The sequence below is a fragment of the Vombatus ursinus genome, unplaced genomic scaffold (assembly GCF_900497805.2).
Source record: "Vombatus ursinus unplaced genomic scaffold, bare-nosed wombat genome assembly UNPS02004179.1, whole genome shotgun sequence".
In the NCBI taxonomy this organism is placed as follows: Eukaryota; Metazoa; Chordata; class Mammalia; order Diprotodontia; family Vombatidae; genus Vombatus; species Vombatus ursinus.
The window spans coordinates 305990-321360 of NW_020943957.1; the positions used below are offsets into that span (position 1 = coordinate 305990).

The following is a 15371-nucleotide window of genomic DNA, read 5'->3' on the forward strand; positions in this document are numbered from 1 at the left end:
CTCTCTCTCTCTCTGTGTCTCTCTGTCTCTCTGTCTCTCTCTCTCTCTCTCTCTCTCTCTCTCTCTCTCTCTCTCTCTCTCTCTCTCTGGCTCTCTCTCTCTTTCTCTCTGGCTCTCTCTCTTTTTTCTCATTTAGTGCCTAGATAGAGAAGAAACCTTTTTCTATTTGCAAATTGTAGAAAGGGATTCTTATCCTTCATCCTTCACTCTCACTTGAATTTGACTTGGTCTGACAAAAGGTTCTTAAGAGGCACCATTGCTAGGAACTGGGGAGGGCAGTAGGAACATGTACATGAACCCAATGCCTTATGGCACCTGATCTAACTGGATCCTGAAGATAGCCCTCTGAGGACAAGGGGATGTATATCTTGATTGACTTTTTACAGTTGAAGAACGGGAGGTGGTGGGATTTGATCAAGTCCCACAGTGAACCAGTCACCTTGTGGTGATGCCCAGTCTGGGTGCTAGCTCGTGTTGTTCTTGGTTAGGGTGCTGGCTGCTTAGCGCACAGGCTACTGAGATGGTCTTGGGCAGGGGACCCTCCCTGCTCATAGGTGGAATTATTTGAGCACTTCCCGTAGACTCTGGGGCCTCAGTTTCTTGGAGAAGGCTTAGCCTGCAGTGAAGCAGGGAATCTTTGCAATGTGGGGCCTGGGACCAGCTACAGGAACCAACCAACCTGTTCTTGCAAAAGTGCCATTTGCTGTTTCATCTCCTCTTCCTTCTGGCGCAGGTTTTCATTTTCTGCTTTCATTTGCTCCTGGACTTTGTGCTCTGTCAGGGAATTAGCTTCATACATTTCAGTCTGTTGGAAAACAACACCAGAGCGGTCACATGAAAAGCTGGGAATGGAGGCCCTAAGAGTAGGGACGCCCATTCCCCTGATTGCTGATGTGCCCAACCAGTGCCCAGTAGCCAGGCCAGCTGGAGAGAAAATTCCCCAAGGGCAACAGTGGGAGGGCCTGCCACAGCACCTGGAAAGGGTGGGTAAGCCCTGGGGTAGGGCATGGGAGATGGCAGGCCAAGAAGTGTTGGAAGCAGAATCGACTGTATCAGCTCCCCGTCTCCCAGGCTTGAAACCTTGGAATCTCCTGTTTCCGCTTCTCCCCCACCCAATCAGTGGCTCTCAAATCCAGCCCCTGCCCTCCACTCCACATGCTAGTACTCTAGGAAGCGTCCTGCTTACTTGGACCTGAACTAGTGCAATGTCCCCCAATAGGCTTCCCCCTTCCAATATATCCATAGCCCACAAAATAGCTGGCAGAGTAACTTGCAACAGGCAGGGCTCATTACTCCCTTGCTCAGAAACTTTTCATGGCTCCCTTTTACCTTTCAGAGAAAGTCCCAACTCTCTAGAATGCAGAGGATTGTACACCATGTGACAGTCCTTGGCCAATGTGGCGCAATGCCAAGAATGATGGATTTGGAGTCTGAGGAGTTGGGTTTGAATGCCAGCTGTGTGATCTTGAGTGAGTGATAGCCTTTGTGGTCTACACCAACTGACTGGCTAGTCCTAAATCTCTTAGCCTTGTGGGGGTCATGGACACTCGGGGCAGTCCGGGGAAGAAGCCTCTGGACCCTATCTCCGAATCATGCATTTCAATACATCAAATAAAATCCATGGGACTGCAAAGGAAATCGGCTATATTGAAACACAGCGATCAAAACATTCAATTTAGAAAACCAAACATGTCCATGGACCCTGGGTTAAGATCTCTTAGACTACGGAGGAAACAAAAGTATAGGGAGCACACCCTATGTGCTCAGTGGGCACGAGGCTCGGCTCGGGAAGCTGGCCGTGGTCTTTTTTTAGATGCCACCTGCTTTGGGAGCTTCACCTGGGATGACAGAAACAGGATAGGGAGGAATGAATAACTTAGGTACAACACAATTGAGAAGAAAAAGAATCTTGCTGTTGGAACATGTGAAGTTAGTCCCCAGGTGAAGTGTGAGACGGTCAAGCATTTCCCAGGGTATGCCCTGGCTCTGGCAGGCTCCTGAATGGGCCCAGTTTCCTTCTTCAGTGATCACAGTACCTGGCATTTCAAGGCCTCCCGCTGATAGATGAGGTCAGTCATCTCTTTCTCCGAGTGGGAGATGTCCAGCGGGTGCTTACAGCACATAGTCTTCAGTCCTTTGGCACTGCCTAGCCCGTGCCTGCACTGGCCACTATCCCTTAAGTTCCTCCTGGTCAGCAGGATTGGAGAAGTACCATAGCCTTCGCAGAAATTCTAAGAAAGCAAGAGGGATTTCAGCTCAGTCACTAAAGACTGGGTAGTAACCATGGGGTCAATTCCTGCCCCTGTTACCCTGGGACTTCATGCATGCCACCAAAAAAAAGAGAGGCCCATTTGCTCTTGGTGAAAGATACATACTAACTAATGTGCTGTGCTGTGCTTACTGAGCTGACCACCTCCCATTCTCCCCCATCCTCTGTCCAATAGGAATCATCAAGACAGGGATGGCTTTAGAGCTACTGAATCGCAGAATGGGAAGGGACACCTCAAGGGCCATCTAGTTGAACACCACACGAGCAGAAACCCTTTTTGGAAGATCTCTGACAAACACTTGTCTGACCTCTACATCCAACTCTGCAATTAGAGGCAGAATTACAGAGTGGAGTTAGGAAGACATGGGGACAAATCCCACCTTGGACGCTTACTAGCTGTGTGTGACCCCAGGCAAATCACTTAACTTCTTGGGGCCTCAGTTTCCTTATCTGTAAAATGGGGGTAATAAGAGCACCTACCTCCTAGGGTTGTCGTGAGGATCAGATGAGCTAACACAGGTAAAATGCTTTGCAAACCTTGAAGCCTTGAAGAGACTGAGCTCTGAGCTGCTTGTGTTGGCCGCCCCTGCCTACCTCCCTGCTCTTTCCAAGGGGCCCTTTGTGCTCTCTCCCTGACCTGTCCCCCTTGCTCATTGACAGGCAAGTGGGTAAATCACTCACCACCATGGTCTGCTGCTCGTTATTCTGCTGCAGTCTGCTCTCAAGGTACCTCACATATTCCCGGAGTTGCAGGTTCTTTTCAAGCTCCTGGAGAAGACCTTGCTCATAGTATTCCTTCTTGTTCTGAAGAAAGACACCCAACAGGCTAGGATCCCCTGGGAGTGCCCCTCTCGGTGCCCTCAAGAAGCAAGCTTAGTGTCTCCTGTGTTTTTTGTGTCCTCTAGCCCTTCGCCCACATTCCTGCCGACCCTGTAATACCAACGTCGGCCTTTGGGAGATGCCATGCAAGAGATCCACCGTGCTGTAGACAGGGGGCTCATAGCACGCCACCCAGGGCACCCTTTGGGTTCTTACCTGCTCGTGGTCGAGCTTTATGATCAGGCGCTCCGTCTGCTGCTTGAAGCCAACCACCTCCATCTGTAGGGTGCTCATCTTCTGCTGCATTTGCAAGGTAGCTATGCGGTAGATGTGGTCCCACTCCTGATTCAGCTTCATAAGCTATAAGGGAAAGGTCAAAGTGACTTTGGGGATGGGGGATCCTCTGGGACAGGACAATCCGCAGCTCAGTCTCAGCCCATGGAATCCAACAGGACCCTCCATGGTCCATGTTCACATTGTGACCCCCAGAGGGCTACCCGGGAGATACTCCTAGTAATAGGAACTCTGTGATTCATAACCCTTCGTTGTCATTCAAACCATCCCCCACTGATAACTCCCTTCTTCCTATCCCTCTCAACCCAACTCTACCCTGCCCCCCCCCCCCCCACACTCTGGTCCCACTCTGAGGCTACCCACCCCTTCCACTGCGCTCTCTGGAGTGCCTACTCCATTGGCAATGAACTTCTCCTTTCCCACTCCTTCCATCTTTTGGCTCCCTCCTGATGACGCCGTCTCCCTGGCCTCCCTTTCTAGCACTGGATGCACTTTCACTCATTCCCCTCCTTGTTCCCCATCACCGCTTCCAGGTTCTCTCCCTATCACCATTACTCAGTAACCTCTCCTCCCTTGAGCTTCATTCAATCCGTATCTACCACCCAATCAGGAGAAATGGCATAGCAATGTCCAAGAGTGGGCTGGGGAAAGTTCTTCCTTCTTTGGAGGCCCTCAACATTTTCGACTTGAGACTGAACTTTGATTTTGTTTTCTTTTCCCTCAGAGCTCACACTGGGGTCACAGGGCTTTTTTGGGGGGGGGGGAGGCAGCAGTTGAAGCCCTGTCTTTAGTTTTAATTAATTAATTAGCTAATTTATTTTTGTATTGCCACTTAATAGTATTTTTTTTCCAATTACATGTAAAGATAATTTTCAACATTCACTTTTATAAGATTTTGAGTTCCAAATTTTTTCCCCCTCCCTCCCTCCTTTCCCTTCTCCCCAAGACAGCAAGCAGTCTGATATAGGTTCTACATGTACAATCACACTAAACATATTTCCATACTAGTCATGGTGTGAAAGAAGAATCAGAACAAAAGGGGAAAACGACAAGAAAGAAAAAACCAAAAAAAAGTGAAAATAGTACGCTACCATCTGCATTCAGACTCCATAGTTCTTTCTCTGGATGCGAACAGAAATTTCCATCATGAGTCTTTTGGAATTGTCTTAGATGATTGCGTTGCTGAGAAGAGCTCAGTCTATCAAAGTCAGTCATCGCACAATGTGACTATTACTATGTACAATGTTCTCCTGGTTCTGCTCACTTCACTCGGCATCAGTTCATATAAGTCTTTCCAGGTTTTTCTGAAGTCCGCCTGCTCATCATTTCTTATAGCACAATAGCATTCCATTACATTCATATACCACAACTTGCTCAGCCATTCCCCAATGGATGGGCATCTCCTCAATTTCCAATTCTTGGCCACCACAGAAAGAGCTGCTAGAAATATTTTTGTGCATGTGGGTCCTTTTCGATTTTTTATGATTTCTTTGGAAGCCCTATCTTTAAAATGTATGGATGAAGTCCAACTTTGCCTACATGCACATTTCCAAGATTCTCATTGAGAAATTACATGGCACCTCTTATATAATGAGTAAAGCCACTTTCACTGCCATTTGTTCATACTGCTTTTTATGCAATAGGTCCATCTTTTGAAAGACGGTTTTTTTAAAACTTTTTTTTTAAATAAAGAAGAGTATTCTGGAGTATTTACTGTAAAATGATTGTGATGCAAACTTCTCCCCACCCCATGCAAATGTAGTGCCAACACACACACACACACACACACACACAAATGGTAGGCAGTGTAAGTCCATTATAAAGAGCATAACAAACTGGAAAATACCAGTAGAGTGCTGAAGTATTGGAGAGCATTCCTTTAGATCAATAATAGAAGGGGGCTCCCTAGACAACTGGACTAGAGGCCTAGGAGGGCCCCTCCCCCTCAGGGAGCCTCTGCTTCTGCAGCTGGCATCCCTAAGCTAGAGAAAAATTTGATGCCTGCTGGCATATCCCAAAGACTGGCACAGTTCTCCTCCTTCGTTGGGCCTCTTCTCTTCTCTTCCCCTCTGTCCCTTTGTACCACGGAGGCCTTTGGGAGTCCTTACCTTTTTGTTGAGCTTGCAGAGCTCTGTAGTCTTGTGCAGCAGAAGCAACTTCTCCTCATCGGCTGACATTGCCATGTTCTCTGAGGCATAAGTGATACCCTCCTCTGAGCCATTCTCTGAACCTTTGGGCTCAGGACAGGCACAGAGTGTGTTCTCCCTAGAATGGAAAAAGAGAGAAGGGAGGGTGGAAACCAAGTGAGGGAAGCACCTCAGAATTAGGGTTCGATGAGCAAGATGTTGTAGGACAGATGCTGGACAGAAGAGAGCATAAGCAAGTAACTCCTCACTCCGATGGAGAGTGACTGCACCCAGGGTATGAGCTTTCTTGAAGGAGGGACCATTAACCCAAAATAAGCCTCCAGTTGGTGGAATGTGGAAGGGGAGGGTCCTTTTCATTTTTCTGTCCTTTTCAGCAGAGGGTCCTTGTCAATTTAAGTCTACCTACACACACACACACATGCAAATACATGCACATGCACACACATACTACCACCAACAAAAACATGGTGTACTAAAAAGAATTTTGGAGTTGCTGTCATGGCTTGGAATCCTAGTTTTGCTCCCTCCTAGTTGCGTGACCTTGGGCAGTCATGTCTCTCTGGGCCTCAGTTTCCTCATCTATAAAATGAAGGATTTGAACAAGAGAATCTCCAAATTCTATGATCATAATTCTCCAGCTGAGAGGGAAGGGAGTCGCTATTGGCTGACATGCTGTTGTCACTAGGGAGGTCTGCCACTCAGGACATGACAGGACCCTTCCCATGGCTTGTCAAACCAGATGCCTGATGTGGGCATGAAGTACAGTGGAGTTAGAGGGTCTGGTTTCAAATCTTTTCCTGTGTGGCCTTGGACAAGTCCTTTAACCTCCCTTGGTTTCCTCATCTGTAAAATGAGGGAGTTAGAAAACATCACTAAAGACTCTGGAGTCCTGGGCAAGAAACTGGAGACCTTCCAGGAAATGGGTCCACTTTTCACCAGCAACGCTCAGAGAGACTGAGGGCTTCAGAAGAGAAAGGAACAGCTCATCAGGTAGATCCCCAGGTGGAAAATTCTCCAGGAGGACTTAGCCTGGGTGGGGCTTGGCTTTCCCAAGAAAAAAATTTGAAAGGCACAAAGAGAAATAATTCTGATGAAGAGGTAAAAGGGAAACTGTCTTAAAGGGACACACCGACCCCCTGAAATTGTAGAATGACACATACAGAAGGGGCAAATGAGGGCACATGGGTGAGGATGCTCACGAAGCATCTTACAAATTGTCAAGAGTGTCGTTGCTCAGAATGGCTGGGGCTGGCCAGGGATGCCAAGGCTGACAAAAGGGCTGAGGCAGAGAGGAGGTAATAAGGCCATTTTAGAATAAGCCTCCATTTCAGTGGAGATGAGCAGTCACGTACAGGCCCTAATTTTTGCCTTTCTCTTTATCCGACCTTTTGGGATAGTGTGTCTTCAGACTGTGTCAGGAGGAGCTGTTCCCCAGGGAGCCAGTCCCTGACTCTGCCTTCTTGGGGAGGGCATACTTCTCCAAGACAGGCTAGGGGCCTCTTTGGGCATAAGCATGCTTAGGACCTGGCCTGGCAGGGTGGAGTAAGACTGACGAAAGGTGTGGAGATGGAGAAGAACCCTGGGACCCAAAAGGGAAAAGCCAGTAAGGAGCAGGCCCAGAAAGAGAGGAACCAGGGGCATAGGCTTTGGGCTCTCACTTCAAACTTGAGGGGTTAGAGTGGCTTACATCGAGTAAAGAAACCAGGAGGATGGGTATTGCCTCACAGGATTGTAAAGCAGCTCCAATGAGATAACATCTGGACAAAAGTAGTTTGCAAACTTCATACTACTCAGTAAATGTCCACCAGCATTCCTTCCAGTGGAATGCAAGCTCCTCGAGGGCAGGCGCTTTTATCTTTGTGCCCACAGTGCCTAGCATAGTTCTGGCACATAGTAGGCACTTAATAAAAGTGTGCTGAACTAAACTGAACTGCATCCAACCAACATGGATTCAGGTGATATGGGCAAGGTCCTATGTGCCTCTAGCATTCCCACCAGGAATTTGAGCCACCACCCAGATCATCTCAGCCTCCTCTGCTATCGAGCAGCTTCTTGTATTATTTCCTTCTTCTTCCCACCCAGTTTCAGACAAACTAAGGATTGGGAGGCAGTGTCTCTGGAAGCAGAAGAGTTCTTGAGCTGAGGCCCTGCTCTCTGCCTTGTGTGACCTCTGGACTGGTCTGAAGCCAAGAGGGGCTTGGAAAGAGGGGAGAGGCCCCCGTGGAGCTGGTGCCACAGGCAGCTGTAGACAGATGAAACCATGCAGATGAGTCACTGGACCCTTGCCTTCCCCCAGGAACTGTTTGTAAGAAATGTCAGGGTTGAGGGGCAGAGCCAAGATGGTGACTCTCCTGAGTTCTCCCCCAAAACCCTCCAAAGACCTTTAAAGAATGCCCTAAAACAAATCCTGGAATAGCAGAACCCACAAAAGGACAGGGTGAAATAATTTTCCAGCCCAAGACAATTTAAAAGTTTGGCAGAAAAGGTCTGTTGCACCAGGGTGAGTGGAGCACAGTCCAGTGCAGGCCTCACCAGCTCAAACCAGGTCGCAGCAAACCAGGAGCAGGTCTTGAGAGTGAATGAATTAGCAGATGCAGCAGCTGCTTCCAGAGCTCTCAGACCAGAGATGGTAAGGTGGTGGAACAACTGATCAGAAGGAGATTACACGGGTCTCTCTGCTGGCACTGAGGCAGGACTCTGTTGCTTTGCCCATATTCAGATCCGGGTCACAATCTTGGGGGGGGGGCAGTCATAGGGCTAGGAGGAGCACTAGCACATCAGAGCTTGGGATGGCTGCAGTGGAGCAGACACCTTCCTCACAGTTCCAGGGCAGAAAAGAGTGCTTGTGGTCATTCACAGACCAGAGCACAGGCCAGGAGAGTAACAAACACCTCTCCTTAGATCATACCACCTTGGAAAAACAGAAGATTCACAGGTCCCTAGAAGTATCTCTGAAAACAGCTGTACAAACCCCCTGAAGCTTGGGACAGTACACCCTCCACCCTGGAAGCAGAGCCTCACTTTAGCAAAGTGTTAAAAGTCAAGAAATAGACTGGGAAAATGAGCAGACAACAGAAAAAAATTCTGACCATAGAAAGTTACTATGGTGACAAGGAAGATCAAAACACACACTCAGAAGACAGCAAAGTAAAAATTCCAACATCCAAAGGCTCCAAGAAAAATATGAATTGGTCTCAGGCCATGGAAGAGCTCAAAAAGGATTTTGAAAAGCAAGTAAGAGAGGTAGAGGAAAAATTGGGAAGAAAAATGAGAGTGATGCAAGAAAATCATGAAAAAAGAGTCAACAGCTTGGTAAAGGAGACCCAAAAAAATACTGAAGAAAATAACACCTTAAAAAACAGACCAAATGGTAAAAGAGGTACAAAAATCCAATGAGGGGAAGAATGCCTTGAAAAGCAGAACTGGCCAAATGGAAAAAGATATACACAAATTCACTGAAGAGAAGAACTCATTAAAAAATAGAATTGGTCAAATGGAGAAGGAGGTACAAAGCCTCACTGAAGAAAATAATTCCTCACAAATTATAATTGAGCACGTGGAAGCTGATGACTCTATGAAACATCAAGAAGCAATAAAACAAAACCAAAAGAGTGGAAAAATAGAAGACAATGTGAAATATCTCATTGGAAAAACAACTGACCTGGAAAACAGATCCAGGAGAGATAATTTAAAAATTATTAGACTTCTTGAAAATCATGATAAAAAAAAAAGCCTAGACATCATCTTTCAAGAAATTATCAAGGATGGAATACTATTGTACTATGGGAAATGATGAACAGGATACTCTCAGAGAAACCTAGAAAGACTTATATGAGCTGATGCAAAGTTAAATGTACTGTGTACAAAGTAACAGCAGTACCCCACATTAATGGGATGACGAGCTGTGAATATCTTAGCTGTTCTCTGCAATTCAACAATCCAAGACAACTCTGAAGGACTTATGATGAAAAATGCTATGCATGAGAAAGAACTGATGGTGTCTGAATACAGATTGATGCATACTTTTTTACTTTCTTTGTTTTTCTCGGGTTTTTTTTTTGGTCTATGTTTTCTTTTACAACATGACTAATACGGAAATAAGTTTTGCATGGTTGCACATGTATAACCTATATCAAATTGTTTGCCTTCTCAATGAGGGGGGGTGGGGAGGGAAGGAGAGAATTTGGAACTCAATTTTTAAAATGAATGTAGAAAATTGTTTTTACATGTAACAGGGGGAAAATAAAATATTAAATTAATAATAGCAAAAGAAATGTTAGGGTTCAGTCCTTTGGCAGATGTTACCCACAGCCTTGTGATATCACCTGCTGCTCCTTACTGTTTGGGTGGGGGTGAGGTTCTTGTCTTCCCATGTAGCCTGGAAGCCCCTTTTGGGCAGGGCAATATCTTCTCTTCTTGTCTGCCCCACAGAGCTAGGCAGTCAGTCAGCCAATAAGCATTTATTAGGCGCCTCCTATGTGCCAGGCATCGTGTTAAGTGCTGGGGATACAAAGAAAGGCAAAAGACAGCCCCTGTTCTCCAGGAGCTCAGATCCTAAGAGGAGACACAATATGTCAACGACTCTGTACAAATGAGCTATAGGCAGGAGAGACTGGGAGTAAGCACCAGAGGGGAGATGCTAGAATGGAGGGGGATGGGAAAAGGCTTCCTGTAGTGGGTGGGATTTTTAGCTGCGACTTGAAGGGAGCCAGGGAAGCTAGCAGGCAGAGAGGAGGAAGAGCATTCTGGATGGAGGGGACAGTCAGGTGTTCAATAAAGACCTGAAGAAAAGGATATGCCCGAGGAGACCTGGAGGTGGTGCTGGTAATGCCAGCTGCTCTCTGATATAGAAAGGGGCAAGCTGTGTGATCCCAGATGACGATGTTAGGAGAAGCCCTAGGGGAGCTGGCAGCCAGTGGGATGGAAGGTCCCTGAGGACAGAGTTTGTTTCATTCTTGTCTCTCTATCCCTGTTAACCAGCACAGAGCCCAGCACACAGTAGGTGCTTAATAAATGCTTGATGAATGAATGAATCAGTGAGTGAAGAGGGCAAGGAGGAAGCAGCAGTGGTTTGTATCCATGGTAAGTCTGAAATTTTGGATGTAAAATAATACTTTTGATTTCATGCAAGTGAAACATTCAGCTACAGGTAAAATGAGGTAAGTGAATGAAAACTTCTAATTCCTGGTCAACCAATGGCATCTTCTTGAAGGCACAGTCATTTCTTGAGGCTTTCCCTAAGGTAAAGCTAGCGCTTTCAGCACATGGCCCCCACAGAGCAGTCGGCCCTTGAAAAGCCTCAAAGAAAGAAAGGATTGGGAATTTTCCTTCAGTAAGAACGTCTGACTTATCACAGCTTCCAAATGGGTCAGGTCTAAGGACTCCCCAACACCACCAGAGACAGGGGAGAGGGACTTCTATGGAATTACTCTGAGGCAAGCGGAGGTCACTAGGGAGTGGAGGAAAGCTGTGGTAATGAAAGAGGAAGCTGGCATAGGTGATGCCAACCATGGCATGTGCCAGGAGAGGTGTCCTCCCCAGAGAAAGGCTGGCTGGTTGTCTGCCTGTGCTTTCCTCAAAACTACTCTGTGAGGTAAGTTCATTCATGTAGTATTATAGCCATTTTACAGAAGAAGAGACTGAGGCCACACAGGGAGTAAACGTAAACCTTTGTTTGCTTCATACCCTCGAGACTGTGGGCAAGTCACTTAACATCTGAGAGCTTCCATTTCCTCTTCTCTAAAATGGGGGAGTAATCGCTATACTATATACCTCGGAGGGTTAGTGTAGAAAAGGGTCCTCTGCTCCTGTGCTGCTTTAGGTTTTCTTTTCCTGTTGCCCATGTTTTCCTGAGGACAAAGATTGTGGTAGCTTTTTGAATGGCACATGTTCAATCAGCACTTGAATTCTGATCAAGTTAATAGACTTTATTGAACACCTACCAAGCAAGGCCCCCAGAAGTACAAATATGGGCAACTATACCCAGTCCTCCCCGTGAATCTACATGTAACACAGGATAGAGAGCGGTTTTTAGGTCAAGGGGAGAGCCGGATCAGGTACTCTAGGGCAGGCCTGTACAACATACAGCCCGTGGGTGCTGGCGGCCCTCCAAAGCGGTCCTCGGATGGTATGTTGTGCAGGGCTGTTTTATATCCTCTATATTTTTCACAGACTGCTCCAAATCCTTTGGTGGGTTGTAAGGATCCCGAAGGCCATAAGCAGGTGGGCAGGCCTGCTCTAGGGAAATGTGAGGAGAGGAGAGCACCCTTCCATATCAGCTGGGGAGACCTGGAAAGGCCTCTTGGACGATGTTACCCCTGAGCTGGGCCTTTATGAAAGAGTTTTACAGAAGAGGAAGCCCAGAGAGGGGAAGAAATGAGGATTTTTTGTCACCAGGTGGAGATGAGGGTGGAGGCCATTCCAGGCATGGTCAGTTTTGTGACTGAAGAAGAAAAAGATTGATTGCAGGCTGATTGGGTTTGGCTGTGACACAAACGATTTGAAATGAGCCTGACAGTGGAAGGCCTTCCATGCCAAGCTAAGGCGCTGATGTGGAGCCACTACAGGCTTTTAAGTAAGGGAGGTGATGGAGCCTGTGCCTCAAGAGGGGTTGAGAGGCTAGAGGCAGGGAGGCTAGTTAAGAGGCTATTAGGATAAGCTAGGCGAGACGTGTTCAAAAAGAGCATGAGTTTGGCAGACTCTCTGTCGCCCTTCTTCCAACCCCCCCCCCAAAGCAGCCACCTTTTCAGGGGCTCTGAAAGCAGGCCCCTGATAGGGGCCATGAACTGAGCTGTCTTTCCTCAAAAGTTGCCCAAGAGACTGGCAGTCAACAAATCCTTTTAGGCTCTGCTGAGCCCAGCTAAGAGAAGTGACTGGCCCAAGAAGAGGAGCTCTGTCTTCAGAGAGCTGTGTGCCAAGGCCAGTGATGGTACAAGCCCTAGGGAGTGCCAGGGTTCAGGTAAGAAGGTAGTGAGTGGCCCTTTGTGCCTTGGGAGAAGCAGGCAGGCTGGAGCAGAGAGCTCGGTGCTTTGGGAGCTCAGGCTAGTGGGGAAGAACACGCAGTGGACAACAGGGCTACGAAGACCAGAAGACTACTGAGTGAGGGGCAGTGCCCAGCAGGATTTGAGAGCAGAGAGTGGGAGCCAAGGGTAAATGTGAGCACCCCCAAGAGGTCAAGCAGGTGCACTGAGTTTGGGGAGAATAGAACGAGGTAAAGAGTGGAAAGTGGGCATGGCTGTATCCCAGTGGCGAGTGTCCCCTTCCCCACCCCCATATATACCAGCATGGAGCAAGAGCTAACTCGAGCTTGCCAGATGACAGAGAATCGCTGCCCTGGGCCACAGTTGCTCTCAGACCCCCTCCCTTCAATTCTCCAATACTGCTTGACCCCCTCTTTCCTCCCAGTTCCACCCTTGCCCGTGCCCTGCCCACCTGGAGAGAGGATGAGAGTGCCAAGGCAGAGGCTGGCTTTTGCGGGCCACAGGTGCAAATGCCAGGGTTTGGACCTGGTTGGCTCCATCTGGAAACCTTCTTTCCTGATCTGCGCAGAAGCCTGAGCCGTCCGGCTGAGGGGCAGGCAGGAAAATGGATGTACTGCTCATGCTTCTTCACAGGAACAGGAGGGTCCCCTAAAGCCCCAGATTTTGGTGAGGCGGCAGGTAAGTTCAGTAGCTAGAGTGAACACTTCACTCTGACTGAAGATGTGACCTCCTTTTCCTCCAGTCCAAGTCTGGCGAAGCTATGAGTCAGTTCTGTTTTGTCTGCCTCCTATTGGAGGAGCAGAATGAAGATGTTCCTGAGTCAGTAGCGGTGACCAGTTTCAGAGGGGAAGTGGCATCTATTTCCTGATGAGACAGGGAGGGAGAGAGAATGAGCATGTGTCAAATGAGAAAGACCCCCCCCCCCCACACACACATCAAGGACTTCACCTGGTCTTTAAGGCTATGTCCCTCCCCCAGGCCATGAACAATCTACCCATGAACAATCCCTTGGAATGTCTCAGCAATTAAACACCCTCTTTCCACATGGCCCCTACCATCACCACTCTATCCGTCCCTAGGCATTCTCAACCAAAACATCTCTTGAACCATCTTGGTTTGGGGTCACGTTTGGAGTCAACTCTAAGTTGCTCCTTCAGTGATGGGAGAAAAGGGTCCTTGGTGGTTTGTTAAGGACATGCCTTCTTCCAAGAACAGATTTCCTGACCACTCCAAGAAAAGAGACAGCATGGTACAGGAAGGACGAGGTGTTGAGAGACCTCAGCTCTTGTCTCAGTTCTACCACTAACTAGCTGTGTGACCTTGGGTTACTCAATTCCTCTCTGACTCAGTTTCGTCATTGGTAAAATGGGACAATTGTCCCAATTGAGCCATCCTGGAGGGTGGAGTTAGGTTGGAGGACAATGGGCCAAAATTCAAGAAAATCATACTGCTCCTTTGTGGTTCTCTATAAAGGTTTCACCTTCAAAATCAACTCTACGGGGCAGCTAGGTGGCGCAGTGAATAGAGCTCCAGCCTTGGAGTCAGGAGGACCCGAGTTCAAATCTGGCCTCAGACACTTGACACTCATTAGCTGTGTGACCTTGGGCAAGTCACTTAACTCCGATTGCCTCACCAAAAAACAAACAAGAAACAAACAAAAAAACCCAAAATCAACTCTCAACTCTCATGAAGGTGCTTTCCTTGGCTTCTGTACGTGCTCAGTGGGCTCCAGGTGTCACAGAAATAGTTCCCAGAAAGTGAAAGACTTGGCCATAGATTAGACCAGAGATCCCACCACTTAGTTGCTATGCTCTATCGTTTAAGCCTCACTAATGTGGGCTGCTCTGCCACCTACTCTTTGTGAGACCTTAGGTAGGTCATTCAACCTCTTTGACCTCAGTCTCCCCACCTGAGGTGGTTGGGTTAGATGACTTTTGAGGTCCCTTCTAGCTCTCAATATATGAAGGATAGGGTTACTTCTGGTGGGGTAGGTACCACACTTCTCTTAGATTGGACTCCCACTCAGAACTTTGAGGAGAATCTCTCAGTTGAAAGCTGGTACCAATTCCGTATTTCCAAACCCACACTGTTAGACTGATCTGAGCCTCCCAGGAAAGATGGGAAGTCGAAGGCTCCTCAAGGGAACATGCAGCCACTAGGTAAGCTTTGCTTCAGAAGGTATTTAGTGATAGACCTTCTCCAACACCTCTTTACTCCATGGCACCTCACCAAGGCCTTTCCATTTCCTGATTGGATTTCTTCTTGGGGATATTATAGACAATCACTTCCCATCACTTCCTAAGATCCTCCCACCTAGACCCTGGATTCATATAGCAAGCCCCAAGTGACCAGAGTTGCTTTGCTATGAACCTTTCCAAATACTGACCTGAGCCAAACTCCCTGCCCAAGGAGTTGATCTGTGTGCTGATCCGGTCAGGTCATGGATACTCCAGCCTTCAACGAAGTTCCGAGCTCCCACTGGGTTCTCTCTGCCACTGCTTATGCTAACATGGCCTCCTCTGAACTCAACTCAACCTCCTCAATGGTGTCTTTATATACCCTCTCTTTTGGATGCCCACAAGGGGGTGTGCCCCATATCTTGGCCTTTTCTGGTGCTCAGGGCAATAATTAGGACACAATCCACAGTTGTCATCTCTTCCTGTGGTCACAGTTGCTCTTTTTCTTGTAATCAGGAACAGTATGTCTATGCCATCCTCTTGTGTCCCGGAGATTGCAAGCTTGTAACAGTATATTCTGAAAACCATGTTGCCATGGCTTGGACAAGTCCCAATGGCGGATCTTTTGTTGCGTCTCATGTTGGGGGAGGGAGGGTCATAGATCAAGAGCGGTACGGGACAGGAA

The 15371-nt window shown here is 47.7% G+C and overlaps 1 protein-coding gene across 1 annotated transcript in view; it reads right to left on the minus strand.

Annotated features, from left to right (window-relative positions):
* The window catches only part of LOC114053743, a 15372-nt gene extending 2180 nt beyond the window's left edge, over window positions 1–13192 (minus strand). Inside the window, exons 1-6 of the mRNA XM_027876887.1 lie at window positions 12961–13192; window positions 5491–5647; window positions 3305–3448; window positions 2951–3037; window positions 2037–2231; window positions 680–805 (exon numbers count right to left, since the gene is read on the minus strand). Coding sequence (XP_027732688.1) covers window positions 680–805; window positions 2037–2231; window positions 2951–3037; window positions 3305–3448; window positions 5491–5647; window positions 12961–13130 — 879 coding nt within the window. The 5' untranslated portion in view covers window positions 13131–13192. The remainder of the gene's footprint in view (window positions 1–679; window positions 806–2036; window positions 2232–2950; window positions 3038–3304; window positions 3449–5490; window positions 5648–12960) is intronic.
* Between the last annotated feature and the right edge of the window lie 2179 nt (window positions 13193–15371).